At 53.4% G+C, this 26,689-nt stretch overlaps 1 protein-coding gene across 1 annotated transcript in view; it reads left to right on the top strand.

Moving 5' to 3' along the window:
• Nucleotides 1-26,439, top strand: part of LOC135328623 (scavenger receptor cysteine-rich domain-containing protein SCART1-like) — a 43,811-nt gene extending 17,372 nt beyond the window's left edge. Inside the window, exons 16-19 of the mRNA XM_064513504.1 lie at nt 5,416-5,588; nt 10,868-11,030; nt 17,424-17,560; nt 26,214-26,439. Coding sequence (XP_064369574.1) covers nt 5,416-5,588; nt 10,868-11,030; nt 17,424-17,560; nt 26,214-26,439 — 699 coding nt within the window. The remainder of the gene's footprint in view (nt 1-5,415; nt 5,589-10,867; nt 11,031-17,423; nt 17,561-26,213) is intronic.
• The last annotated feature ends 250 nt before the right edge of the window (nt 26,440-26,689 follow it).

The raw sequence follows: 26,689 nt of genomic DNA, 5'->3' as shown, positions 1-26,689 counted from the left end.
GGGCTATGTGTGTTGCTCCAGCTGGAGCTGCAGCCGCCACTTGAGCAGCTCCGTGCTGCGTTTACCATCCACCTCCCCCCGGCACACCGGCTCGCAGCAGGTCTTGGAACGTAGTGCCATGACTGACTCTTTTTTCCTTTTTCACGTTTACCTGCCTGTTTCCTGACTTCCTATCTCTGCTAACAGAGGACGCCACTGCTAACTGAGATAGCAGTACTGCCACTCCCCCCACCATACCCACCCCCATCGCAAGTAGCACCATTGCTTTAAGATGGGGGTGGCAGGTCGCAGCATCTTAGTTCGGATGGTTTTGCTCACGGAGATCAGATCCGGTTCTGTAAACTCGGGGAAATAAGTGCTGAACAACATTCCCAGTTGCCGTAGATGGTTTATTCCTGCTGCGATAGTAGTCCACCCAGTGAACCCATCGTTGATGTCTGCGGCAGTCAGCCAGGTTAACCGCGCTGTGCCCGTCACCCACTCCATTAGGGACGGGGAAACATTTAGGTTTTGCTGCTGCAGGGTGCGGAGGGTGTTGCGCAGCCTGGGATCCTGGTGCAAAGCCCCCTTCTTATCAAGTTCCCTGCTAGTAAAATAAACCGCATCTGCTCCATTATCCCACAGGCTTAACAGCCACTCTAATAACCCTCCGCGGGGCTGCTGCCTGTAGCGCCCCTCATAGCCTGCAGTTATCATGCTTTAAAATCACTCACTGTTGCGGTCCCTTCAAATTGACTGCATTCAGTCCAGTAAGCCACTGCTCTGCCACTGGCCAGACAGCTGCCTCGCCCTCATGCTCTGGGTCTGACTCCGAACCAGGGAGTTCGTCAAAGTCCCAGATATTTCCACCCAAATATTCATTCACCACTTCTAATTTTTCAAATGTATTTCAGAAAGGAAAGAGAGGAATCTTTTCCAAAGTATTCATAAATGCACTTTATAATGCTGAATATACCCTTTTTGATTAAAAGAAATGAAAAATGGAAAAGCTACATCTCTGATTACTATGGTATACTGAACCAAAGTTAATGCAAGTCTGTACTACGTATAGACTGACAGCATATGAAGCAAAAGAAACCCATGCCTTTCTGTTTAATGGTAACTCCTTTATACAACTAAAATTGGAGACCATAAAAACAAGCACTCAGAGGTACCACCTTCTGCAGTTGAAGTATAGGCTATCTGAGAAAGAAAACGCATGGAAGCTAATATCAAAGGTAATTCACAGGTGGTGGGTAATACAAAGAGCAGTGAAATAAATTTTAGCATTTACAGAATGCTTTGTCTTTTTTTTATATGTGTGTATATATATATACATTCTCCATGATTTCCATCCCTTATTTGATTTGGGCTTTCCTATCCCACAAGCTGATGCTTAACCAAAGATATAAGATACTCCAGACCTCTTGTGAAATATATATAAATATGCAGCTTAAATTATTTAGATCATAATAAGTCATTTTTCAGGAAGGGTCCCTTGGAGGAGTTTATTGAAGATAACACTTCTGAGATCTGTTGAATCTCACGTTTTCTTAGACTAGAGGCATAGCAGTTGCCTCTCTCTCCTGTTAATAAAGGCTTATTGGGAGGTACTAGCTATAAATAATTGGTGTGGAGACTCTTTTCTTCTAATATGGTAGTACTCTAGAAACCGTTTGCTTGTAATGCAGTAATATGCCCTACTTAGCAGTTAATTAGCCATCCAAGTAACTCTCCAATGCAGTGAAATAAGGCGGGAGCAAGGTCCTGATCTCTCCCTGCCAAAGGGCTCGCTCCTTGGTGATCTCTGCTGCAACCTGCACACTGCGTACTGCCCCGGGCACCAAAACAGGACATCCAGGGGCTGGCATCCAGGAGGAGACCAGAGAGCACAGTTTTGACGCAGTGGGACTTTTTTCTCTGGCATAGTTAACAAGGAAGTGGTCTCGTCATGACAGAGCGCTCAGAGGTACTCTTGTGAGCAGCAGTGCCACAGTCGTTACCTTTCAAAATGGGAAAATAAGGAAAACTTCCAAAGACAAAGTATTTCTTCAGGAAATAATTGGCCTCTTATAACCACTTCTCCCAGATGCTCATACTACAGAGTGCTGTTTCAAGGGCTCAGAGCTTTTTTTTGTGCTGAAAACAAAGAAAATGACAACATTGCTTTTGGACCCTGAAAATACTCACCTGATGCTCAAGCACTTTCCTGTAAGTCATCAAGAAATACTTGTAGGGTCATAGCTGAGGATCAGCTTGCAAAGTTGAAGTTGTTTCATGCAAATAACTCTGCAAGGCCCCCGAGAGTCCTCACCTTTGCACATGCTCCTCTCTTCCTTAAGGGAGTCATTTCTAACCTGACAGTTCAGGTGTCCATCTCAGCTGAGCACATTTTGCCATGTGTCACTAGGCTGGTTGAGGCCTGCAGCTTGTGAAACTCTTGCCAGGATCTCCTGCCAGGATGCTAACTAAAACCCCAGGTTCAGCTGATCAGATACAAGGAACATCACAATCAGCGTCCAAGCCACGTGCCTGCTGCTGATCTGTCAGCTGCTAAGGCAGGAGTGACCTCACATGCACCTGCCCCAGCCATGAGCCTGCTGCTAGCCTATCAGAGTCTAACTGTCTCTTTACCCTACTCCCTAGTTGTGTTTCTATCTATCCTTTTCTATCTATTTGTCAAAAACATTTCAAGGAATGTTATTCCATGTAGAAAGTGGACCTCACTGGAGGCAGCTTGGGCTTAACATGTACTTGAATAGTGTATTCTACTTTTTATTAAACTGTATCATATTTTGTTTTTGTTTGCTTGCAATTAAGAAAAATCCTCCTGTGTCTGCAAGTAGTTGTCTAAGGAAAGCAGATGGGAATTGGTGTATAGGAGCTGTATATATAGACTTAAGTGGAAAAAGGTTAGATTCTAACAGGAGTGATGTAAGTCCCCAGTGGCTGATGAGAGAAATGGCAGGGCTGGGGAGGTGAGAAGGAAGGTTGGCCATACGTGTCTCTTATCAAAAATGCTGTTTTTCCCACATGTCCATACTTGATTAGGAGACGCTCTGGATCAGCATGAATTGGGGAGTGTGGATATCAGTTATTCTGAAAGCTGAAAAATAAAGCTTAAAAAGCAGAAATCCTTTCTTTTTCAGGTGCTCATTGAAATCTTCCTCTTGTAAATACACTCCTGAAACCTCTCCAATCAGCCACACAAGAATTGAAGAACTGAAGAAGATTATGGAGAGTGACATGGGTTGTTAGGGCTTTTGGCATTTTAATGACCCCTTGGGTGTATTTGGTGCTGAGTCCATGAACCTCAGATACTGAGAGGAGATTGAACAAACCACTCAAGAAGTTAAAGTCAGAAGTAAACGCCAAAGTTTCTTGGAGCTTTGATGGGTCCCACTGAGGACCATTACCAACAAAGCCTCCCTGGAGGCTGATTAGAGCAGAAAGTTGGAGACATTGATTGCAGGTAGGCAAAGGAAATGTGCAGTTGGCTCTAATGCCAAGTAAACTTTGATAGGTTTTATCAAGCAGATTGGACAGGCATTGACACCCAGCCCCTGGGTAGGGTGATCTTTTCCCTCATGCTTTGCTTGGGGCTCTTCACGGGGGCAGTGGGAGTGTGCAATGCCGAGTGCAGGCCAACAATACGGCACCTCCTGGGCTCCCTGGAGGGGAGAAGGCAGTGAGGCTGTGCTTTAAGGAGATGGCATTTTTGGTAGGCCTCAGTGGCAGTGACAATAGCCATAGCCAAGAGGACAAAAACATCAGTTCTGTCAGAGGCTTTCAGCCTTGGCGGTGCCCTTGGCTGACTCCACCACAGGCCGTCCCATGCTGTCCCATGCCTGTGCCTGTTTCCCTGCAGACTGCAGACATCCAGCCTGCTTCCCCACCTTGCTCTCACCCATGGATCTGCCTCCCTTCAGTGATGTCTCTCTGTCCTTGCTTGCTTTTCCTTGAAATGCAAAGCCATGGACTGATCACAGACTCCCTCTGGGTGACCTGTAGCACCACAGCACTGCCCTTCAAGTGACATTCTCTTTTCCTAATGTTACATCTGAACACCACAAGGTGCTCTTTGTGGCTGTTTACCATTCTAGTGCTCTTTCCCATTACCAAGAGAAGCTCCATCATCTCTGAAACCACCCTTCAAGCACTCGCAGGCTACTACTCTACTGCCTTGCACCTCCACTTCAGCAGCATAAAGAAGCCCAGGGCCCTCAACCTCTCCTCAGGGATGCAGTTATTCCCCCCCAGTTGCAGGACTTGACATTTCTCTTGTAAATCTTCATGAGGTGTCTGTTGTCCAAATAACCCAAGTTTCTCAAGGTCCCTCTGGACTGAAGCTCCTCTGTGTCAAAAACAAAAGAAAACAATTCAAAACAGCGCCAATAGGGAAAGGGTAAGCAGGGGTGGGCATGCCAGGGGATCAGGATGGTAAAAGACACAAACTTAGAAAGAGGGAAAGAAAAAAAAAGGAAATTAAAAGTGAAGCAAAGGATTGATCAGGGCTGTGTTGGGCATTCCTGCCAAGAAGCCCTGCATCTGCATAACCCTGACTGGAAGCCGACAAGAAAGCTGACCTACTTCCACTGTCACAGGGAACCTGTATGTTTTCTGTGACAGCAAAGAGTGAAGACCCAGAGGGGGAAGAATCACAGACCCCTTCAGGGTGGAAGGGACCTCAGGAGGTCTCTAGCCCAATCTCCTTGCTCACACCAAGGTCAGCTCTGGCATCGAACCAGGTCGCTCTGGGCTTGATCCAGTCCGCTCTTGGAAACCTCCAAGCAAGGAGACTGCACAGCCTCTCTGGGCAACCAGCTCCAGTGCTTCACCATCCTCTTAGTGGAAAACCTTTTCCTCATCTCCTGCATGAACGTCCCTTCTTTCAGCTTATGCCCGTTGTCTCTTGTCCTCCCACCATGGTGAAGAGCCTGGCTCCATCTTCTTGATGACCTCGTTGTAGCCATCAGAAGGCTGCTATGAGATCCCTCCAAAGCCATGTCTTCTCCAGGTTGAACAAGCCCCATTTCCTCAGAAAGCAAATGCTCCAGCTCCCTGGTGATCTTGAGGGCCTTTCACAAACTCAGTCTCAGTTATCGACCTCCTTCATTTTTCTTGGGATTCTGTACGTGGTCTAATGAATGCTGATTAGAAGAGGATCATCATTTCCCTCAACCTCCTGGCTGTGCTCCTGGTCCTACAGACCCAGATCCTTTTGGTTGTCTTTGCTGCCACGGAATGGTCCTGGCTCATATTTTGCCTCCTGTCCACCAGGACCTTCAGGTTCTTTTCTGCAAAGCCACTCCCCAGGCACTCAGCCCCCAGCCTGTAACACTGCGGAGTGTTGGCCTACTCCAGGTGCAAGACCTGGCATTTGTCCTTGTGGAATTTCATGAGGTTCCTAACAGCCCCTTCCTCCTGCCTGTCTAGGTCCCTCTGAATGGCAGCCTCAAGCATAAAACTGGTCTCCCACACCTCCAGTTTAGGGTCATCTACAAGCATGATGAGTGCTGCCTCCTCCATGTCACTACTAAAGAAGATAAACAGGAACAAGCTATTGGCGACATCAGTGGTGCTCCACTTCTCCCTGACCAGCAGGATGAGTACTGCTACACATTCACCGCTGCCCTCCAAGCCTCATCATCCAAGCAGCTTTCAACCCATCTGTTGTCTACCCCTCTAAAATGTAGCATTCTAACTTGCATACAAGAATATTGTGGAAGACAGTGTCAAACACCTAGCTAAAGTCTAAGGAAAAGACATTTACTCTTCTCCATCCACAAATACGTTATTTAATCATAGAAGGCGATCAGGTTGGTGAGGCACAATTTACCCTGGGTAAATCCGTGCTGACTGTTCCCTATCCCCTTCTTCTCTCTCATCTGCCCAGAAATGTGATGTGAGAGGATTCACTCCATTGCACACTCCTCACCAAAGTGAGGCTGAACTGCCTGCAGCTCCCCAGGTTGTCCTGTTGGCCTTTTTTGAAGACGGATGTAACATTTGCCTTTCTCCAGTCATTGTGATCTTGCCTCATCTCCACAACCTTTCAAATATGTTAGAGAATGGTCTTGCTATGGCAGCAGTCAGCTCTCACAGCACCCTCATATGCAGCCCATCCAACTCCATTGACTTGTATAGTTTGAGTTCTCACAAGTAATCCCTCTCTCATCCAGTCTTGGTTGCTTTTCTCCTCAGGAGTCCTGACTCAAGACACAACAGCCTGGGAGACCTTGTGGGTGAAGACTGAAGCTAACAAGGTGTTGAGTTCCTCAGGCCTATCTGCATCTGCTGTTACTAGATTCCCTGCCCCATTCAGCAGTGAGACCACCTTTTCCTTTTTATTCTTACCGAAGCGGTAGCAGCTCATTTTCATGCCCTTAACATCCCCTGAAAGTGTCTATCCTAGGGGTGCTTTGTCTTCCCTAACACCATGCCTACAATGCTGGACAATATTTCTGAATTCCTCCTTTGCAGCCTTTCCCTCCTCCCCCCTCCCATATGTTGCCTTATTGCCCTGGAGCTCAAGCAGAAGTTCCTGGTTTAGCCAAGCTGGTCCCCTGAGATAACTGCTAGTTTTACTGAGTATCGTTAGGAACCATCCTTGTGTTTGGCAGGTGCTTTTCTTAAAGATCTTCCAGCTTTCCTGAGCTCCATTGCCCTTCAGAGCTGCCTGCTATGGGATCCCCCACCAGTCCCCTGCAGAAGCCAAGGTCTGTTTCTCTGAAGTCCAGCATCTATACTCTGCTTCTATCCTTCCTCAAGATCTGGCACTCCACGATTTCATGGTCATTGCAACCAAGGTTTCCACTGATGATCACATTCCTGATCAGTTCTTCCTTGTTTGCAAGTGCCAGAGCTAGGTAAGCATCACCCTCACTGGCCCTTGTTGGCGGGTGTGCTAAAAAGTTGTCCCTGACACCCTCCAGAAACCTCCTGGACTGCTTGCACCCTCCTGTTTGTCCTTCCACTGAATGTCAGGGAGATCAAATTCCCCCCATAAGAGCCAGGGTCTGTGACATAAAGACTTCCTCAGGTTGCTTAAAGGAGACTGTGTCCACCTCCTCACCCTGACTGGGTGGTCTGTAGCTCCACCATAACGTCACCCTTACTCTGATGCGCACCCACAAGCTCTCACACAGCCCCTTGTCTGTCCCACGGAAGAGCTCCATACCTCTGAGCTGTCCTGTCACACTAAGGGCATTCTCCTGCCTCATCTTCTCTGACAGTCTCTCCTGAAGAGTCTGTACCCTGCTATTGCAGCCCTCCTGTTGTGTGAGTGATCCCACCACGGGGCTACTAAGATAATGAATGGACTGGAGTATCCCTCTTACGAGGAAAGGCTGAGAGAGCTGGGCCTGTTCAGCCTGCAGAAGAGAAGAATGAGGGGGCATCTTATCAATGCGTCTAAATATCTGAAGGGAGGGTGTAAAGAGGATGGGGCCAGACTCTTTTCAGCGGTGCCCAGTGACAGGACGAGAAGCAATGGGCACAAACTGAGACACAGAAAGTTCCATCTGAACGTGAGGAAAAAATTCTTTACTGTGAGAGTAACAGAGCACTGGAACAGGTTGCCCAGAGAGGTTGTGGAGTCTCCATCCTTGGAGATATTCAAAATCCATCTGGACCGGATCCTGTGCAGCCTGCTCTAGGTTACCCTGCTTGAGCAGGGGAGGTGGACTAGATGGTCTCCAGAGGTCCTTTTCAACCTCAACCATTCTGCGATTCTGTGATAGCAGTATAGGTCTCTAGGATCATTTCAGATGGCTGAAGAAATTCCCCAGCTGGCTCCCACCTGATGCTCTAGAAGGATGTGGGTCTTACCATTGCTCCATCAGAGCAAACAGACACTGGCACAGGACCACTTCTGTCTCTTCAGATATCACCAGCTGTTTGTCTGTGACCAATTGACTCCCACCCTCTACCTCCATTGATTATAATGGGAGCTTAGACAAGGAGCTCGCATGCAGACATCCACATTGTGCACACTTCAGCTTGGGCAAGCTCCCACCTCCTGTGTGTTTGTGGTGTTCACGGGAGGGATATGAATCCCACTCCACCCCATGGGTTTTTAACTTGGCATGAGATGTCCAGATTGGCTCATTCGAATCAACACCTGAACCATGGGAAAATGAACTCCCTTCTTGTTGCTGTCTAGGTGTCCTGCCTAGGTAAGAGATGGGAATAGGGGCATCTAGACTGGGACGTTTGCACCTCTCTTAGATAACCATCCTATGATGAGACAAATTGCAATGCTGGAATCAGCCTCTCTCCACTGTTTAGAGAGAGATCATAGATGATTATTTTAGTCTACCTCAGCGAACATCTCCCAGGAGGAGGGAACACAAGGGACAGAGAAATTCATGGCTTCAGATGGGTCTGTGCTCCTGAGCTGGGCCAGGCTCCTGGGATGGAGGGAGCTCATAGCAATCTGGCAGAGCTGATGGGAGACAGCTCTGTCCAGGAGCAGCTCCCCTGTGAAGAGCAGCAGGGCTCCAGCACTGCCTGCTCTTGCAGACATAACATGAGAGAAGACCGAGGGAAGTGAAAGGCAGTCTGGAGTGGGAAGACAGAGGAAAGCTCATTGTGAGAGAAATCTCCATAGCCCTTTACGCCGTAAGTCTCTGGCTGTAGAGCAATGCTACTGAGGTTCTTGGAGGGATCTTCTGAACCCAGCCTATCTCATGACCGATAGGGTTGTAAGGCTCACTCTCCTGGCTTCTCCAGTGCGGAGGAGGAGGAGGTGCTTCAGAACAAGGGTTCCCTGCCACACTGTCACAGGGACAGGGAATGCTGCTACCTTTTCCCAGAGACAACTGCAGGGGTGTGAAGCTGGGGTGTGCACAGAAGTCTGCCCAGGACTGTAATTCGGAGCAGTGTCCCTGTGTCCCAGGGTGCTGTGTGCCTGGGGCAGTGACTCTGCTGCCCGTGAGGGTCAGCATTCAGCCTGCCCGGGGAGCTGCCCAGGGGTCTGTGGGAAGAAGCTCTGGGTGGAAGGAGTGACCCTGGCAGGGCAGGTTCATTCTCCTGTTGAGAGGGTGCTCTGTGAGTCAGGGCTGCTCGCAGCTCCATCTCACCCTGAGAACATTTCTGGAGGAGATTTTCCAAAAGGAAGATCAAGTCAGGGATGCCTGAAAGGGAAGGAGCTTTCATGAGTCTGTGCTTTCAGTTTTATTCTCTTTGGGTGGGATGAAATCTTATTGGATCTGTTAGGGTTAAACAAGGGATTGCGATTCCAAAACATGCCAATGAGAGGAACAGTTCTGGGAGGAACTCAGCAAATCCCTTCATCCACCCCTCAGCCTACAGACAGAACCAGCATCACCTTTCCAGCCTCATCAAGGTTTTTCTCACCTGCTCCTTAGCTCCTGCAAACACGGAGGTGCCCCTGTGCAGTGGCCTGCACCCGGGAGGTTTCTGCAAGGCAGAGCTGAATGCCCAGTGGGTGGGATGGGGTCTGTGAGCACTGACATGACATGGGGGACATAGAAATAGCTCCCTTCAGGGACAGCTCCAGGCAGCAGAGTCATGGTCAAAGTGTGAGTGGAAACTACAAACTTCAGTGCCTCCCCTCCTCTCCCACCCAGCACAGCCCTCAGTCCTCAAGGCTGTGGGGTCTAGGGCATGAGTCATTTCTTTGGCAGCCAGATATCCAGAGAAGGAGAAAATCCTGAGTGCCCATCTGTCTCTCTGTGTCCCTACCCCCCTGCATTGATCCGTGTGTCCCCACCTGTCTGTGCTGTTCTTGTCCCTCCCCTTGGACTCTCTGGGCAAGGGGGTTTCAGATGCAGTTCAGACAATGAACCCGCGGGACCTGCCATGCAGATGTGTCTTTGACAATGAGGTGCCCCTCTGACCTGTGGGGCTCTGGGCAATGCAGTGGCGGGTAGGGAGGGCTGGCTGGGAATGAGCCAAATCTCTCTTCAGGACACCCCATCCGTAGGACATTCGACCATTTGCCTCTGGGGTGTCTGGCTGGGCTGCAAGCCAAGATGGGGAGAGGTGATGTCTGCTTTTGGAGGAGGGCAGAGTTGTAAGAAACAGAAATTTTTGCTCAGAGAAGTCTGTCCTAACTTGTTGATGTCTTTCCCTCCTTGGACAGTCCCCCATGCCCAAAGGAAGCAAATGTCCAGTGGCAGCTCCTTCAATGAGTTCCTCCTCCTGGCATTCACAGACACGCGTGAACTGCAGCTCTTGCACTTCATACTGTTCCTGGGCATCTGCCTGGCTGCCCTGCTGGGCAACGGCCTCATCGTCAGAGCTGTAACCTGTGACCACCGCCTCCACACTCCCATGTGCTTCTTCCTCCTCAACCACTCCCTCCTTGAGCCTTGCTTGGCTCCATCTCCATCACTGTCCCCAAATCCATGGCCAGTTCCCTGTGGGACACCGGGGCCATTTCATACTTGGGATGTGCTGCCCAAGTCTTTTTCCTTGTCTTTCTCATTTTGGCGGAGTACTTTCTTCTCACAGTCATGGCCTATGACCGCTTTGTGGCCATCTGCAGACCCCTGCACTACAGGACCCTCATGGACAGCAGAGTTTGTGTCAAAATGGCAGCAGCTGCCTGGGCCAGTGGTTTTCTCCATGCTGTGCTGCACACTGCTAACACATTTTCAATACCACTCTGCCAAGGCAATGTCCTAGGGCAGTTCTCCTGTGCACTTCCCCAGCTCCTCAGACTCTCCTGCTCAGACGCCTACCTCAGGGAAGCCGGATTTACTGTGGTTAGTGCCTGTTTAGCCTTTGGGTGTTTCATTGTCATTGTGCTGTCCTACGTACAGATCTTCACTGCTGTGCTGAGGATCCCCTCTGAGCAGGGCCGGCACAAAGCCTTTTCCACATGCCTCCCTCACCGGGCTGTGGTCTCCCTGTTTGTCAGCACTATCGTATTTGCCCACCTGAAGCCCCCGTCCATCTCCTCCCCAGCTCTGGATCTGATGATTGCAGTTCTGTATGTGGTGGTGCCTCCAGCAGTGAACCCCATCATCTATAGCATGAGGAACAAGGAGCTGAAAGATGCAGGGAGGAAACTGATCCAGTGGGTACAATGTACACACCAGCAACTATCCCATGTGCATCTACTCCCCATTCCCAGGGTATTTGGGATCAAAGATATGTGTTGTTCATTCATTTCTTTCTTACTGGGCTCCAGGGGATGAGCTCAGAGTCCCAGTGTGATCTGTTAGGGACCGAAGGCGGGATTCAGGGTTCATTTCTCTGCGACCACTGCCAGTAGAGATGGTGAATGGTCTCTGAATTGTCTGCCTCAGGGCTGTCGCACAGGTGACAGTGCTGATGAGAGATGCCCATCCTTCTGGAAGGGAATCTGAGCCCCCAGGAGAGCTCAGGGCATCTCCAGGAACAGCATGTGCCTGGGGGTGGGCAGGGAGTGGAGCTTCAGGAAGTGAGGGACTGTCCATGGTGGAGTCACCAGAAGGTAAAGCACTGAAACCTGGTATGCACAGGGAAAGGAGGACTCTGCAATCCCCAGAGAGGCAGTGGGGACCCAGGAAGCCCAGAGAAGGGGGACTGGAGAATGATTCATGCACCCACAGTGAAACACCACAGACCAGAGTGAGTGCACACCCAAACACATCTTGTACCATTGCAAACGCCCTGGGGTCACTCTGAGCACCAGCCATGAGCACAGACATGTGCCAGTGGGGTTGAGCCATGTCTGCCTGGATCTGCTTCCTGCCCCAATTAGCACTGCCAGTGAGGAGTCAGGAGTCACCCCGTGGTCCCACAGCCTACTTGCACCACAGAGAAGCACCAGTCCAAGGCCCTGCGGGGAGCACTGAGGAGGGGCGCAGGAATGGCCAGCCAGCCAGCACAAATGTACTCACCTGGAGAAAGGCTCTCTGGGGAGCAGGAATGTCCCAGGAGCAAAGCAGGGCAGCATTCAGAGATAGCAAGCGAGAACAAGAAACAGGTTTGTGTGTGCCCCAGCTCGGGGCAGGCTGCTCTGTCCCTGGGGCAGCAGAAGCTGCTGGAGGGGCTGCAGGGCCAGGGCTCTCAGGCTGTCCTGAGCAGCGGGGTGGGCGTGGAGGAGCTGCAGGCAGACAGGGAGGGGGATCTCCTGGACACGAGAGCAGGGGAGACGGAGAGTGACCAGCCTCACTGGGGGGTCCTCCTCCCCTTTGCCGGGGAGCTGCTTCCGTTGTCCTTGGGCCTGCCCTGAGTTACGCTGTGGACACGCCTGTGCCTGGCCCTGCACCTCTCGGGTCCTGACCTGACCCTGTCCCCGTCCTGCTGACCTGATTCCCAGTCTCTGCCTCAGACCTGCCTCCACACTGTAATAAAAAAGCCTTGGCAAGGGAAGCTGGGATCTTAGCAGATCCCGGAGAAGGTTGTAGGTACAAATGGTGACCATACATGAACAGCAGCAACTCTTGCCTGACAGCCAATTTAAAGGTGTAAGGAGTGCTTCGGGTTTGGACACCCTACCCAGGTAACACTGCAAGCAGAGTCTTGGCTGGATAGAAGAAGCTAGGGCAGCCACTTGGGTCTGATTTTACGATGGGTAGTTGGGAGAGCAGGTCTTTCTGTATTCAGATCAATTGGTTATGCACCATTTATGACTGGGTTGCTATTACAAAGAGTATATTGTTGGGTGCAGCAAGAACCAGGCTGCTCTGTATAGGAAGGGGCATTGGGAGCCAAGGGTGCTGGCAAGGCAGGCAGGGCAGTGCCCCACTGATGAGAGGTGCCGTCCCGCAGTGCCTGGACAAGAGGGGCAGAGCAGGTTTGGGGATGGTAACTGGCATCGCGCACATTCCAGGAACTGCCAGACAAGACTGTAGGACTCTGACCAGCCCTGCCTTGTGCGGGGGATTGGACTGGAGACCTCCAGGGGTCTGATCCCACTGAAACTCCTCTGCAACTCCATGAATAGAAAGACCTCAGGCTGGGGGGAAGAGGGTGTCCCACTGCCTGGCTGGGTTTGGATCCTCAGCTTGGGGAGAGGAGGGGAGGACTGGGGATTGGGGAGCTGAAGTATGGTGGCTGTATGGTGCCTTCGCCTCCCTTGGCAGCTGTCACGGTCACCTGCTTTGCAAAAGGTCCCGCGCTGCCCCTGGGCAGACACAAGCTGTTCCTCCACTCCCGTGCTGCCCTCCCAGCAGGACAGGACACGCAGAGGGGCTCAGCCTGCCCCGTGCTCAGGGCCAGCTCCCCGGGGCTGGCACAGCTTGGCCTGAGGCACCTCCAGCTCCTCGGCCTCTGCTCCAGCATGGCTGGCATAGGGATGAGAGCTCCTCGGGCAGGGCAGAACAAGCCTGGCTGGCAGAGTGTCGGGGGGAAGATCCAAAGGTCCCTGGCTCAGCCGTGGGCTCTGGAAAACTCCCTCACGCACCCCGAGATGGTCCATCTGCCTCTTCCACCCTGACCTGTGCTCCCCTCCCATCGGCCAAAGTGGAGTCCAGCATTGCTTGGGGACTCTCTTCTCCATGGGGAGGGGAGGGAGGACCTTCACCAGCCCCACACTGATGTTTCTACTCCCAGCCTTTGCAGTTGCACGTGCCTGGGTCTGCCCACTCACCTTCGCCACAGTCACGGATGCACTGGACACCAACGAAAACGCCAGTGTCCCACGCTGAACCTGGAGCCCGGCTGGCCACAGAGGCATCAGCCATCCAGTGCCCTGGCCGTGCAGCCAAGGGCAGGGGGCTTCCTCCCAACTTCCCTGCTCCTCCCCCTGCTCCCGGCACTGCTGCTGCTGTGCCCATGTCAAACCCTCTTGCTGCCAGATGGCCCCAGGGCCCAAGGCAGCTCCAGCTCCCTCCAGGGCTGCATTGAAGCCTTCTAGGAGCAGGCTGAGGTGGGGCTGGCTGCACCGGGGTGGGTTGGGAGAGGGCAGCTCCCCTCTGCTATGCTGGGGCTGGGGCTCGGCACAGCTTTTCCCAGGGGAGCTCCCTCAAGAGTTGCTCTGGGACATCCTCCATCTCTGCCCTGGCAGCAGCACCAGTGCTCAGGGTGCCAAGGTGGAGGTAGACATATACATCTCCTTGTCGGACCTTGTCCATGCATGCAGGGATAGAGTGAAGAAAGCCAGAGCTCAGCTGGAGCTGGAACCAGCGAGGGAAGGGGAGGGCAACGAGAAAGCTTCCTGCCAGTGCATCCACAGCAAAGGGAAGGCAGCTAAGGGCAATATGGGCCTGCTGCTCAGTGGGGCAGGGGCCCTAGTGACCTCAGGCATGGAAAAGTCTGCCTTTTTGCCTCAGCTTTCATTGGTAAGCTCTACCTGAGGCCTCCAAGTTCCCATCCCCAAGTTTAGGGATGCTGAGCACCCAGCCCATGCCCAGCCAGGGCTGTGCCCTGCGTGGGTGTTAGCAGACAGCCGTGCTCTGGGATCTGCCACGGTCTGGTGCAGAAGAGAGGCCGTGCAAGGCTGCCCTTTTCCCCTCTGTGAGGATACAGAGACCTGCAGGAGGACACAGCTGGCCACAGATCACTCCACAGCTGATGTGGGAAGTCAGTGCTGGAAATGGGCGATGTGAAGGGCTGGCCTGGGATGATGTCTCTGAGACAGCTTCCCCAGTGTGTCCATACAACACAGAGAACAATGTGGGCTCTTGTCTTCTGCACCTGCCATGTCCTGGTGCCTTTCCCAGGAGACCTGCATGTGCCCTGCAAGAAACCTGGTGTGCGATCCCACACAGGGTTCACACACAGGAGCTTTCTGCTCATATTTTCCGCTCCCAGGCCCTTCCCAGCCCAGCCCAGCCCCTTCCCAACTCTCCTCATCTCCCCTGCCCTCTCTCCAGACCAGACCAGCAGAGCAGCCCAGGCTGGCGGTGGCCCCATAGCAGTGCCTGCTGCAGGGTGCTGCCGAGGGCTGGGCACTCACCCGACAGCCTCAGCTCCTCTGAAGGGCACAGGGGCTCTTGGGGGTGGGGTGGGAGATGGGGTGTCAGGCTCTCCGTCACCCCCAGTTCTGGGGGCCAGCAATGGCATGACAAAATGTGGTTCAGAGACTCTCTGCCTGCCCTGCTCTCATGGCCATGAGATCCCCAACCCCAGAAAATCTGTGGCCCCTCCATGCCCAGACCCCCTTGTGTGGACCGCTGCCCAGGACAGCACAAGAGTCCTGACCCCAAAGCTCCTCAGACAGATCCTGCTGCCCAGCAACAAAGACGCTTGCCCCAACCTGGTGCACACAGGAAGGGTTTCTCTTTCTCTTCCTCCCCTGCACACACATGCACCCCTACTCCTCCCCTGGATGGCCCTGCTCCCCAGAGAGCCTTTCCCCAGGGGTGCGTGTCCATGCTGGCCCGGCCAGCCATTCCTGCACCCCTTCCCTGTGCTCCTCGCAGGGCCTGGGCTGGCGGTGCTATTCTGCAGCGTGAGCAGGCTGTGGGGCCAGGGAGTGACTCCACAGTGGCCTTGCTGGTCAGCGCTGGAAGCAGACCCAGCCAGACTGGGATCCCTCTTGCTGAGCTCCTTTCTCTCATCCCCTACCTGATGGTCCGTGGCCATGGAATGTGCTTGGATGGACCATGGGCTGTCACTAACGGTACAAGAGGCATTTCGGTGCTGCACTAGATCCAGCCTGTGATGTTTCAAAGAGGGTGCCATGATTCATTCTCCAGTCTTTCTTCTCTTTGCATGCTGGGTCCTCACAGCCTCTCCTGGCATTTCAGAGCCCTCCTTAGCCTGTGAATTCCGTGGGTTAGCCCTTTTCCTTTGGAGAAGTCCACCTTGGGCTGTCTCGTCTTGTGAGGCCTCACTCACTACCCACTCAGGTTCACAAGCTACCCTGGGAGATCCCCTGAAACCTCATGGGAACTCCAGTTTCTTCTCTAGGAAGGGCACCTGCCATCAGCCCTATTGCACGTGGGGGGCAGTCCCAAGCAGATAAGCCAGAGACCATTTGCTTTCTGCTTGGACATTTGTCACAAACGTCCAGTTCCTGGTCCCTAATGGATCACACTGGAACTTTGAGTTCATCCCCCTAAACCCATGGAGAAACCCAGAAAAGCAAGTGGCCCTTTTAGGGTGCAATTTATTGGCTGTATTCATGACACCAGCTTTGGAAGAGGAGTCCAGACTCCTGGCATAGCACTGAGGAGAGCCCTTTTTATTACAGTAGTGCTTGTAGGGAGGTCAGATCTGATGTGGTGGTTCACATTGCCTATTCCTGCCTGTAGTCACAGAAATGTGACTGTAGACACAGTAGTACTGTCACCAAGGTGCAAGAGACCTTAGGGCTGACACAAGTACAAGGTCACAACAGGACAGCGCACAAGTGAAAAGAGAGCAGCTCTGAAAAGACCAAATCCTGCTGCTGTCAATGGATGGGGCTCGAGGAAAGCAACAGCCTCAACTTGAAGGCTGAGGAAAGGATCTGCCTGCTGAGGCAGTGAGGGACATCCCAGAGAGCCACAGGGGTTGCGCCTCCATGCCCTGCCTGGACACTCCACCCCTCAATCACTGCTGCATATTAGGGCTGCTCCCTGTGCTCCAGAGAAGGTAGCATGGGCATGAGCCAAGACCAGTGATTTTCTGCTTGTTCCTTTATTTTGTTTGATAATGCAGTGAGCCATGTTTCCCATGTACATGAGAGAGTTGGGTCTGAAGAACAAACAAACAAAAAAAAACGTGCAGATGCTTGAGAAGAAGTAGGATGGATAATTAATAAACATTTGGGAATAAATTTATCAAAAGTATAACAAATAAAGAAAAAAAAAAGAAGGTACATATGAACAAAAGATAGACTTGGCTTTTCTTGAGATACCTTGGGAGTCATCGAGGAAGATGCTGAAATATTGTGTATTCAAATAGTTTCCTCAGCCCATCTTTGAACTCCTTGTTCCTCATGCTGTAGCTGAGTGGATTCACTGTTGGAGGCACCACCACGTACAGAACAGCCACCACCAGATCCAGAACTTGGGAGGAGATGGGGGGGGGGGGGGCTTTAGATGGGAAAAAAATGAGATGCTGATAAATAGGGAGATGACAGCCTGGTGAGGGAGGCAGATGGAAAAGGCTTTGTGCCAGCCCTGCTTAAAGGCGATTCTCAGAACAGCAGTGAAGATTTGTACATAAGACAGCACAATAAAACCGAACACCCAAAGACTAAGCAGCCACTAACAACAAGAAACCCAGCTTCCATGAGTTAGGAGTCTGAGCAGGAGAGATTGAGGATCTGGGGAAACTCACAGAAGAACTGCTCCATGGCATTGCCTTGGCAGAGTGGTATTGAAAATGTGCTCCCAGTGTGCAGCACAGCACAGAGAAAACCACTGGCCCAGGCAGCTGCTGGCATTTTGAAACAAGCTGCTCAGAAGGGTTCCGTAGCGCAGGGGTTTACAGATGGCCACAAAGTGCTCATAGGCCATGACAGTGAGAAGAGGACACTCTGCTGAAAATAAGAAAAAGAGACAAAAGATCTGTGCAGCACATCCCAAGTGTATGGAACACCTTGTGTTCCAAAGGGATTTGGCTATGGATTTGGGGCTAGTGACACAGACGGAGCCAAGGTCAAGGATGGAGGGATTGAGGAGGAAGAAGTACATGGGAGTGTGGAGGCGGTGGTTGCAGGTTACGGCTATGATGATCACCATGTTCAAAGGTAATGTTCAAAGCACCCACGTCACGTTCGAAGTCCAGACGTCACGCCCACGTCACGTTCGAAAATCCCACGTCACGTTCGAAAATCCCACGTCACGTGCACGTCACGTTCGAAGCCCCCACATCACGCCTACGTCACGTTCGATGGCCCAACGTCACACCCACGTCACGTTCGAATCACCCACGTCATGCCCACGTCACTTTCGAAGACCCCACGTCACGCCCACGTCACATTTGAAAAACCCACGTCACGCCCACGTCACTTTCGAAGACCCCACGTCATGCCCACATCACGTTCGAAGCCCCCACGTCATGCCCACGTCACTTTTGATGCCCACATGTCATGCCCACGTCACGATCAAAGCACCCACGTCACGCCCACGTCACATTCAAAGCCCTCACATCACACCCACGTCACTTTCGAAGCCCCCACGTCATGTTCGAATCACCCACTTGATGCCCACGTCACGTTCGAAACACCAACATCACGCCCATGTCACGTTCGAATCACCCATGTCACGCCCATGTCACGTTCGAATCCCGACGTTACATCCCACGTCACATTCAAAGCCCCCACGTCACGCCCACGTCACGTTCGAATCACCCACCTCACACCCACGTCACGTTCCAAACACCCATGTCACGTTTGAATCACTCACGTCACGACCATGTCATGTTCTAAGCCCCCACGTCACACTCACCTCACGTTCTAAGCCCCCACGTCGCGCCGATGTAACGTTCGAATCACCCACGTCATGCCCACGTCACTTTCGAAGACCCCACGTCACGCCCACGTCACATTTGAAAAACCCACGTCACGCCCACGTCACTTTCGAAGACCCCACGTCATGCCCACATCACGTTCGAAGCCCCCACGTCATGCCCACGTCACTTTTGATGCCCACATGTCATGCCCACGTCACGATCAAAGCACCCACGTCACGCCCACGTCACATTCAAAGCCCTCACATCACACCCACGTCACTTTCGAAGCCCCCACGTCATGTTCGAATCACCCACTTGATGCCCACGTCACGTTCGAAACACCAACATCACGCCCATGTCACGTTCGAATCACCCATGTCACGCCCATGTCACGTTCGAATCCCGACGTTACATCCCACGTCACATTCAAAGCCCCCACGTCACGCCCACGTCACGTTCGAATCACCCACCTCACACCCACGTCACGTTCCAAACACCCATGTCACGTTTGAATCACTCACGTCACGACCATGTCATGTTCTAAGCCCCCACGTCACACTCACCTCACGTTCTAAGCCCCCACGTCGCGCCGATGTAACGTTCGAATCACTCACGTCACACCCACGTCACGTTCGAAGCCCCCACATCACACCCACATCACTTTCGAAGCCCCCACGTCACGCCCACGTCACGTTCGGAGGCCCTATGTCACGCCCACATCAATTTCGAAGCTCCCACGTCACGCCCACGTCAGGTTTGAAGCCCCCACGTCACGCCCACATCAATTTTGAAGACCCCCACGTCACGACCACGTCACTTTTGAATCACACATGTCTCGCCAATGTCACGTCAGAAACACCTACGTGACGTTCGAAGCCCCCACGTCACTCCCACATCACGTCCGAATCACCAACGTCACGTTCGAATCGCCCACGTCACGCCCACGTCACTTTCGAAGCCCCCACGTCATGCCCACGTCAAGTACCAAACACCCACGTCACGTTCGAATCACCCACGTCATGACCACGTCACGTTCGATGCCCCACGACATGCCCACGTCACGTTCGAATCACCCACGTCATGCCCACGTCACCTTCGATGCCCCCACATCACACCCACGTCACGTTCGAAGACCCAACGTCACACCTACGTCACGTTCAGTGCCCCAACGTCACGCCAATGTCAAGTTCGAATGTCCCACGTCACGCCTACGTCACGTTTGAAAAACCCACGTCATTTTCGAAGCCCCCACGTCACACCAACACCACGTTCGAAGCACCCACGTCACGATAGAAGCACCCACGTCACACCCACGTCACGTTCAACCCACCCACGTCACGACTACATCACGTTAGAATCACCCACGTCACGCCCACGTCACGTTCGAAGCCCCCACGTCGGTGTTTCGGACATGACATGGGCGTGACATGCGTGCTTCAAACGCGAAGTGGGCGTGACGTGCGTGATTCAAAAGTGACGTGGGAGTGACGTGGGGTCTGCGAACGTGACGTGGGCGTGATGTGGATGCTTCGAACGTGACGTGGGCCTGACGTGGGGACTTCGAAAGTGACGTGGGCGTGACGTGGGGGCTCCAAACGTTACGTGGGTGTTTCAAATGTGAGGTGGGCGTGACGTGAGTGATTGGAACGTGACGTGGAGGCTTCGAACGTGACGTGGGCGTGATGTGGGTGATTCGAACATGAGGTGGGCGTGATGTGGGGGCTTCGAATGTGACGTGGGTGTGACGTGCGTGAGTGGAACGTGACGTGAGTGTGACGTGGATGATTCGAACTTGACGAGGCCGTGACGGGGGGCTTCGAACGTGACGTGGGTGTGACGTGAGTGTTTTGAACGTCACGTGGGCATGACGTGTGTGATTCGAAAGTGAGAAAGTGATGTGGATGTGACATGGATGATTCGAACATGACGTGGGCGTGAGGTGGGGGCATCGAACGTGACGTGGGTGTGACGTGGGGGCTTCGAAAGTGACGTGGGCGTGACGTGAGTGATTCGAACATGATGTGGGCGGGAGGTGAGTGATTCGAACATTACGTGGGGGTGATGTGGGGGCTTCGAAAGTAACGTGGGCGTGACCTATGTGCTTCGAACGTGATGTGGGTGTGACGTGTATGAGTCGAACGTGACGTGGGTGTGAGGTGCGTGCTTCTAACATGACGTGGGCGTGACGTGGGCATTTGGAACGTGATGTGGGTGTGACGTGTGTGATTCGAAAGTGACGTGGGCGTGACGTGGGGGCTTCGAACGTGACATGGGTGATTCGAACATGATGTGGGCATGACATGGGTGCTTCGAACGTTACGTGGGCATGACGTATGGTTGGAATGTGACGTCGGCATGACGTGTGTGATTCGAACGTGACGTGGGCATGACGTGGGGGCTTAGAAAGTGATGTGGGAAGGAGGTGGTTGTGTCGAACGTGACGTGGGCGTGACACTGGTGATTCAAACGTGACGTGGGCGTCACGTGGGGGCTTCGAACGTGACGTGGGTGTTTCGAACGTGACGTGGGCGTGATGTGGGTGCTTCGAACGTGACGTGGGCCTGACGTGGATGATTGGAACATGACCTGGGCGTGATGTGGGGTCGAAGAACGTCACGTTGGTGTGACGTGGGTGCTTCGAAAGTGACGTGGGTGTGACGTGGGTGTTTCGAACGTGACGTGGGTACTTCGAACGTGATGAGGGCGTGACGTGGGGGCATCGAATGTGACGTGTGCGTGACATGGGGTAATCGAAAGTGATGTGGGTGTGACGTGGGTGGTTAGAACGTGACGTGGGTGTGACATGGGTGGTTAGAACGTGACGTGGGTGTGACGGGGGTGAGTCGAACATGACGTGGGTGTGACATGTGGGCTTCTATCGTGACGCGGGTGATTCAAAAGTGACGTGGGTGTGACGTGTGTGATTGGAACGTGATGTGGGCGTGACATGGGTGCTTCGAACTTGACGTGGATGTTTCAAACGTGAAGTGGGCATGACGTGGGGGCGTCGAAGGTGAAGTGGGTGTGACGTGGGTGGTTTGTATGTGACGTGGGTGTGACGTGGGTGCTTCCAAAGTGGCATGGGCATGACGTGAGCAATTCGAACGTGAGGTTGGTGTGATGTGGGAGCTTCAACCATGATGTGGGCGTGACGTGGGTGCTTTGAACGTGAGGTGGGCCTGATGTGGATGCTTCGAACAAGACGACGATGTTTCGAACATGACGTGGTGTGGCGGAAAGATGAGTGAACTTTTGCCTTGAACATTTCTTGGTACATAAGATGCAAGCGAACCATAACCCTGAACAAGCCATCTGTTCCCAGCGGAAACAGGACTGAGCTGCTGCGACCCCTGAAAAGGTCTCCCTGCGACCACCCGGGACACACCGAGCCTGCACCGAATGAGACCGCAATCGGGCAGAGACTTTGGGATCTGGACTGTAAATTATTGTCCGTTTTTAGCACAACTTCTATAAAACCTGCTTGGCATGAGTGGCTAAATTTGCTGAAGCCTTAGGCCGCACTCCCTAGTACAGTGAGAAAGGGCCCAGAGCTGCTGCAGGCGGGAATGATAAGGGCGTTACCAGCAATTTGCAGTCCTGTGCACTGCTGAAACAGTGCTAATTGCTGGAGTTATCACCTTCTTTGTCAGGACCTTGAGAGCTAATGGCTGGACCTAAGAATGGAGACACACCTGTCAGCAGAAACGGCAACAGTAAACGGCCTACCTAGGGACAGTGATGAGACCCAATAAGGAGCAGGAGACCCCCAGACCCAAATATTACTGTTGGTCTGAACTACCACGTGAGGGGTGGGAAAACTTAATTTGAAAAAGCTATAATTGCCGAGGGATTTCTTTGTCCCCCCCCCCACCTTGTTCCCTCTCTCGGCCCTCGCTCCTCGTCCCTCGTCGGAGGCCCCCCAGCTTGAGCTGTGATTCGAGTGGAGTCAGCAGAACATCATCGGCCTCGGAGTGGTGGTAGCTAGCTTCCTCTCTCCTTTTCCAACTTTTCTCTATCTTTTCCCCTTACCCTTGTTCCCTTTTTCCCTTCGCCTCCCCTTCGCCTTCCCCCCCCCCCACACACACACGCCTTTTCTCCCCAGTTCGTGGAAAATAAAGGTGAAAGGTTGTACGATATTTGACCAGTTTTAGCATCTTAATCTCGTCCTTGGGATCGTAATGAAACCCTCCCGATATTGGATCGGGACACGTGGGTGTGACGTTGGTGCTTCGAACGTGACGTGGGCGTGACGTGGGGGCTTCGAACGTGACGTGGGCGTGACGTGTGTGAGTCGAACGTGTTGTGGGTGTGACATGGGGCTTCGGACGTGACGTGGGCGTGACGTGGGTGCTTCGAATGTGACATGTGCGTGATATGGGGCTTCGAAAGTGATGTGGGCGTAACGTTGGTGTATCGAACGTGAGGTGGGTGTGAGTTGGGGGCATCGAACGTGATGTGGGCGTGACCAGGGTGATTTGAAAGTGGCGTGGGCTTGAGGTGGGGCCTCCGAACCTGACTTGGGTGTGACTTGGCGGCATGGAATGTGACGTCTGCGTGACGTGGGGAGGTTGAACGTGACGTGGGCGTGACGTGGGTGATTCGAACATGACGTGGGCGTGACGTTGGGTATCGAACGTGAGGTGGGCGTGACGTGGGTGATTCAAAAGTGACGTGGGTGTTTCAAAGGTCAGGTGGGCGTGACGTGGGTGATTCGAACATGACGTGGGCGTGAGGTGGGTTCCTCGAACGTGATGTGGGCGTGACGTGAGTGCTTCGAATGCAACGTGGGTGTGACATACAGGCGACGAATGTGACGTGGGCGTGAGGTGGATGATTGGAACGTGACGTGGGCATAACGGGGGGGCTTCGAACGTGATGTGGGCGTGACGTGAGGGCTTCGACCGTCACGTGGGCGTGAAGTGGGTGCTTCGAACGTGACGTGGGTTTTTCAAATGTGAGGTGGGCGTGACGTGGGGTCATTCGAACGTGACGTGGGTGTGAGTTGTGGGCATTGAACATGACGTGGGCGTCACGTGGGGGCTTCAAAAGTGAACTGGGCGTGACGTGTGTGATGCGAACTTGAAGTGGTTGTTTGACATGTGAGCTGGGCATGACGTGGGGGCCTCAAACGTGATGTGGTTTTGATGTGGGTGTTTCGAACGTGACGTGACCGTGATGTGGGGGCTTCGAATGTGACGTGGGTGCTTCGAACCTGACGTGGGTGCTTCGAACCTGACGTGGGTGTGACCAGGGTGATTAGGACAGGACATGGGCATGACGTGGGGGCTTTGAACGCGACGTGGGTGTGATGGGAATGATTCGAACGTGACGTGGGCGTGACATGGGCGCTTCTAACATGACGTGGGTTTTTCAAAGGTGACGTGGGCGTGACGTGGGTGATTCAAATGTGATGTGGGCGTGACGTGGGGCATGGAACATAACATGGGCATGACGTGGGTGTGACGTGGGTGCTTTGAAAGTGACCCCACGTCACGCCAACATCTAGCTGGTAGCCCCCACCTCACGGCCACGTCACGTTCCAATCACCCACGTCATGCCCACGTCACGTTCGAATCACCCACGTCACGCCCACGTCACGTTCGAAGTCCCCACGTCACGACCAGCTCACATTTTAAACACCCACGTCATGTTAGAATCACCCACGTCACACCCACATCACGTTGAAACCACACACGTCACTCCCACGTCACGTTGGATGCCCCACGTGACAGTCACGTCACGTTCAAACCACACACGTCACGCCCACGTCACGATCAAAGCCCTCAATCACACCCACGTCACGTTCCAATCCCCGAGGTCACGCCCACGTCAATTTCGATGCCCCCACGTGACGACTACGTCACGTTCGAAGCACCCACGTCACACACACTTGACGTTGAAGGCACACACGTCACGCCCACGTCACGATCGAAGCCCCCACGTCACGCCCACGTCACGTTCGAAGCACCCACGTCACACCCACGTCACGTTGAAACCACACACGTCACACCCACGTCATGATCGAAGCCCATATGTCACGCGCACGTCACGTTCGAGGCACCCACGTCACACCCACGTCACGTTCGAAACACCAACGTCACGTTCGAAGCATCCACGTCACACCGACGTCACTTTCGAATCACCCACGTCATGCCCACATCACGTTTGAATCACCCACGTCACGCCCACGTCACGCTCGAAGCCCCACGTCACGTTGGAATCACCCATGTGACGCCCACGTCACGCTCGAAGCACCCACATCACACTCACGTCACGTTCGAGTCATGCACGTCACACCCACGTCACATTCAAAGAACCGACATCATGCCCACGTCACGTTCGAAACACCCACGTCACACCCAGGTCACGTTTGAAGCCCCCACGTCACACCCACATCACGTTCCATGCCCCCACGTCACACCCACGTCACGTTCCAAGACCCCACGTCACACCCACGTCACCTTCGAATCACCCAGGTCACACCCATGTCAGATATAAAGTACCGACGTCACGTCCACGTCACGATCGAAGCCCCCACATCATGCCCAGGTCACTTTTAAACACCCACGTTACGCCTACATCACGTTCGAAGCCCCCACGTCACACCCATGTTAGTTTTGAAACACCCACGTCATGTTCGAAGCCCCCACGTCACACGTACATCACGTTCAAATGACCCAGGTCACACCCACGTCACATTCAAAAGTACCGACGACACGCCCACATCACGTTCGAAACACCCAGGTCACACCCACGTCACGTTCGAAGCCCCCACGTCACGCCCACGTCACCTTCGAATCACCCACGTCATGCCCACGTCACGTTTGATGCCCCCACGTTACGCCCACGTCACGTTCGCATCACCCAGGTCACACCCACGTCAAATGTAAAGTACCGACGTCACGTCCACGTCACGTTTGAAACTCCCACGTCATGCCCACGTCACGTTCGAAGCCCCACGTCACGTTGGAATCACCCACGTGACGCCCACGTCACGTTCGAAGCACCCACATCACTCCCGCATCATGCTCGAGGCCCGTACGTCACGCCCATGTCACTTTCGCAGCCCCCACGTCACACCCACGTCACCTGCAAAGGACAACATCATGCCCACGTCACTTTCGAAGCACACACGTCAGGCCCACCTCACGTTCGGTACCCCACGTCACGCCCACGTCACGTTAGAATCACCATATCACGCCCAGCTGACCTTTGAAACACCCACGTCATGTTCGAATCACCCACGTCACGCCCACGTCACGTTGAAAACACACACGTCACGCACACGTCACGTTGGATGCCCCACGTGACACCCACGTCACGTTCGAAGCACCCATGTCACCCCGCCTGATTGTTGAAGCACCCACGTTACACCCACGTCACGTTCGAATCACACACGTCATGCCCACGTCACGTTCGAAGCCCCCATGTGACGCCCATGTCACGTTCGAAACACCAACGTCACGTTCGAATCACCCACGTCACCCCTACGTCACTTTCGAATCACCCACGTCACGTCCACGTCACGTTCGAAGCCGCCACGTCACCCCACCTCAATTTCGAATCACCCACGTCACGCCCACGTCACATTTGAGGCATCCACGTCACCCCTACCTCACTTTCGAATAACCCACGTCACATCCACGTCACGTTCAAATCACACACGTCACGCCCACGTCACGTTCGAAGCACCCACGTCATGCCCACATCATGTTCAAACCACACACGTCACGCCCACCTCACGATTGAAGCGCCTACGTTACGCCCACGTCACGTTGGAATCACCCAAGTCATGTTCGAAGCCCGTACGTCACGACCACGTCACGTTCTAAGCACCCACGTCACCCCTACGTCACTTTCGAAGCACCCACGTAACGCCCATGTCAGGTTCGAAGCACCCACGTCACCCCATACGTTACTTTTGAATCACCAGGGTCACTCCCCGTCAGGTCCGAAACACCCACGTCACGCCCACCTGAATTTGAAAGTACCGACGTCACGTCCATGTCACGTTCGAAGACCCCACGTCACGCCCACGTCACGTTCGATGCCCCACGTGAAACCCACAGCACGATCAAACCACACACGTCAAGCCCACGTCACGTTCGAAGCCCCCACGTGACGCCCACGTTACGTTCGAAGACCCGACGTCACGCCCACGTCACGTTCGAATGACCCAGGTCACAACCACCTCAAATTCAAAGTACCGATGTTTCGTCCTCGTCACGTTCGAAACTCCCACGTCACGCCCACGTCACGTTGAAACCACACACGTGACGCCCACGTCACATTCGATGCCCCACGTGACGCCCACGTCACGTTGAAACCACACACATCACGCCCACGTCACGATCGAAGCCCCTATGTCACGCCCACGTCACATTCAAAGCACCCACGTCACACCCACATCACGTTCGAAATACCA

Source organism: Dromaius novaehollandiae, chromosome 5 (genome assembly GCF_036370855.1).
Source record: "Dromaius novaehollandiae isolate bDroNov1 chromosome 5, bDroNov1.hap1, whole genome shotgun sequence".
NCBI classification, from domain to species: domain Eukaryota; kingdom Metazoa; phylum Chordata; class Aves; order Casuariiformes; family Dromaiidae; genus Dromaius; species Dromaius novaehollandiae.
Note: the sequence above shows the minus strand (reverse complement) of the source record. Positions and strands in the feature narration are given on the sequence as shown.